The sequence below is a fragment of the Oryzias melastigma genome, linkage group LG2 (assembly GCF_002922805.2).
Source record: "Oryzias melastigma strain HK-1 linkage group LG2, ASM292280v2, whole genome shotgun sequence".
Taxonomy (NCBI): domain Eukaryota; kingdom Metazoa; phylum Chordata; class Actinopteri; order Beloniformes; family Adrianichthyidae; genus Oryzias; species Oryzias melastigma.
Genome location: NC_050513.1, coordinates 15,468,543 through 15,471,742, shown reverse-complemented (window position 1 = coordinate 15,471,742; position 3,200 = coordinate 15,468,543). Strand labels below are relative to the sequence as shown.

At 38.1% G+C, this 3,200-nt stretch overlaps 1 protein-coding gene across 4 annotated transcripts in view; it reads left to right on the top strand.

Annotated features, from left to right (window-relative positions):
• LOC112156839 (uncharacterized protein C1orf115) overlaps window positions 1-2,570 on the top strand; it is an 8,473-nt gene extending 5,903 nt beyond the window's left edge. Inside the window, exons 2-3 of one of the 4 annotated variants that reach the window (XR_004948961.1) lie at window positions 1,039-1,233; window positions 2,391-2,570. Coding sequence is in view for 1 of the 4 variants with exons in the window: in XM_024289230.2 (XP_024144998.1) it covers window positions 1,039-1,179 (141 nt within the window). In the remaining 3 variants the exon portion in view is untranslated. Of the gene's footprint in view, window positions 1-1,038 lie in introns of all 4 variants that reach the window. The other 3 variants (XR_004948963.1, XR_004948962.1, XM_024289230.2) reach the window with 3 other exon arrangements.
• Window positions 2,571-3,200: the final 630 nt, after the last annotated feature.

Below are 3,200 nucleotides of genomic sequence, written 5' to 3'. Positions count from 1 at the left end.
TCCAGATAATTTTATTTCATTATTAATAATGTCCTAATGTTATATTTAGCTTATTTCTAATTTGTATCATTTTGAAAATATATATTTTTATGGAGAGAAAAATATTGAAAGTTTTAAGTTGATATATTCTGGAATAATATTCCCGCCTTTTTATTATTTACAGGTATGTAAATAAATATTATTAAAGTTATTTAAGTTTATTTAAGTTTTAACAATTTAGTTTTAGTTTTTTATAAAATGTTTATCTTGAATGGCCCACAACCCAAGTTGTGTTTTGATTTTGGCTACACAATGCTATGCAATCCAACCCAGCGCTATGTAACATAGCGTTACACAAGGCAGATTTATGCTACGCAACGCTACACAACGCAACGCTACGCAACACTACACTACGCAACGCAATGCAACACTACACTATGCAACGCAACCCTACTCAACACTGGGGAACGCTATGCAATGTACGATACACAATGTTACACTACGCAATGTTACACTACGCAATGTTCCGCTACGCAACGTTACGCTACGCAACGTTACGCTACGCAACGTTACGCTGCGCAACGTTACGCTACGCAACGTTATGCTACAAAATGTTACGCTACACAATGTTACCCTACGGAATGTTAGGCTATGCAACGCTACCCTACGGAATCCTAAGTAACGCTGGAGTTCCATTTCCTCTCCATTAACACGTTAATTTTGTGGTATAAACACAAAGGGACAGGAAACAGGTCCAAATTTTTTAATAAAAGCTTTTGTTGTACTTTCAAAATAAAACTTTATAAAATGTTATTTCATATTTACCTCATGACAGACCTCATTGGTCAGAGGAGAGAAGATAGTATGATTAAAAAGGAAACACAAAACGGAGATCTTAGCAGGAAAGATTTGCAGAACATAAAAAGCTCTCAGTTCTAACAGTTTGCTCTGCTGCAGTTTGAATTCAAACATCCTTTGGTTCTTTATCCGTCATTTCACTCAGCAGGAAGTCCAAGTGTCAAACTAACTATATTCATGTTCTCTTCTTCTTTGGTGCAGAATGCTGGAAAAGCTTTGCGCTTCAGCTGGCGCTGCCTGCTGGCCGGCCTACAGAGCATGGCGTCCGTATACTCCACGCCGCTCTCCACTGTAGCCACGGTGGTGACGGAGATCAACCAATCCAGCAGCAGTAGAGCATGATGGGAAGTCGAATGATGAAGATGAAGGGATCCTGAGATTAAACCAATGACAAGGGTGTTTACATGTTTATCGGCTTTGTTATACTGTGAAGTTTTAAGATTAAAGAGAGATGTTTGTAAATCGCATTTTCAAAGTCCAAGTCTTAAGTCTGCGGACTCAAGTCTTAAATCTTTGTATTCAAGTCCTAGACATGTCTAAAGTCTTTGGACTCAAGTCTAAGCTGTCTGGATTCAAGTCCAAGATAGGTTTCAAGTCTTTGGACTTATGTCTAAGTCCAAAGATTTAGATCTAGATCTCTGGACTCTAGTCTAATTTATCCGGACTAAAATCTCAAGTCAGTTCTAGATTTCAAGTCTTTAAGTCTCTGGACGCAAGTTCAAGACAGGTCGCAACTCCCTAGACTCAAGTTTAAGGTGACTGGATTCAAGTCTAAGGTCTGCGGATTCAAGTCCTTGTCAGATCTAGATCTCAAGGATCTGGACCCAAGTCTAGGATCTCTGGATTCAAGCCCAAGACAAGTCTCAAGTATGTGGACTCAAGTCAAAGATCTGTGGGTTTAAGTTCAAGTCAGATCTAGACCTCAAGTATCTGGACTCAAGTCTTAGACAGGTCTCAAGTCCCTGGATTCCATTCCAAGAGAGATCTCAAGTATCTGGACTCCAATCCAAGATGTCTGAATTCAAATCCAAGACATATCTCAGGTATATGGACTCAAGTCTAAGGTCTCTGGATTCAAGTTCGAGTCAGATCTAGATCTCGAGTATCTGGATTCGTGCCTAAGGTCTCTGGATTCAAGTCCAAACAAGTCTCAAGTATTTGGACTCCAGTCAAAGATCTGTGTGTTCAAGTTCAAGTCAGATCTAGATCTCAAGTATCTGGACTCAATGCTCAAGTCCCTGGATTCCATTCAAAGACAGGTCTCAAGTATCTAGACTCAAGTCTAAGGTATCTGGATTCAAGTCCAAGTAAGGTCTTAAGTATCTGAACTCAAGTCTAAGGTCTTTGGATTCAAGTTCAAGTCAGATCTATATCTTAAGTATCTGGACTCAATGCTTTAAATATCTGGACTTAAGTCTAATATGGGTCTCAAGTTTTTGGACTCAAGTCTAAGGTCCCTGGATTTAGTCCAAGTCAAGTTTGAAGTCCTGTAATTCTATCAAGCAAGTTTATCTCAAAAAACCACAGAAACTATATTGATTTTCTCCTTTCAGCTGATCCCTCTGATATCATCACAGCAAATCATCCGGTTCCATCTCATGACTCCTCCTCTTTCCCACCAACCACCCCAAAGTTCTCCTTCACTGCATGTATAAAAAGCAACAATACTTTTGCATTTAAATAACCGACTGTATTTGAAAAGCATGTTTGGAAAACAAAGAAGCTCTCACTTATGTCTGTGTCTTTTGGATTTTTATTAAAAATGTAAAAAAACTGTTGTTCACTTATTTTACTAGCTATACAATGACAACCCCGGCCCCCTTTCCTCTCAGTTCTTTATTTACACTTTCTCCTGCTTGCTTACAGCCCTTCACACCCGCAACCGAACATTAGTGGTGCTACAAAATGGCGAGCAATATTGGAGCTATCCAGTCGTACATTTTTGTAAGCCAGAGACCAACTCAGACCAGGAAAACAAAGACGTTCATGGATCTATTTGTCTACGAGTGGATGCTTCAGAATGGGAAGGAGCAGAGATCGTGAGGCCCACCGAGCATATTTTCATATTTTCAAACAATATTTTTTTGGCTGGTCCAAAATCATAACAATTAAAAAGACAAAGTAATTAGAAAATAAATTTTGAGCTTGATTTTCATTATATATGTCCTCCATCATCAGAAAAATGCTACAAGAACCTGTTCAGAACACAATTTTCATCAGAGTGGGTTTTAAAAAGGACTAAAGTCATGCACAGTAAAGTAAAGTAAATATTCAATAAGAACTTAAATTATTCTGTTGTTTTTATACCATTCTATTTAAAATACCCTTCTTTGATTTTATATATTCTGTTTTTTAGCTTTAGC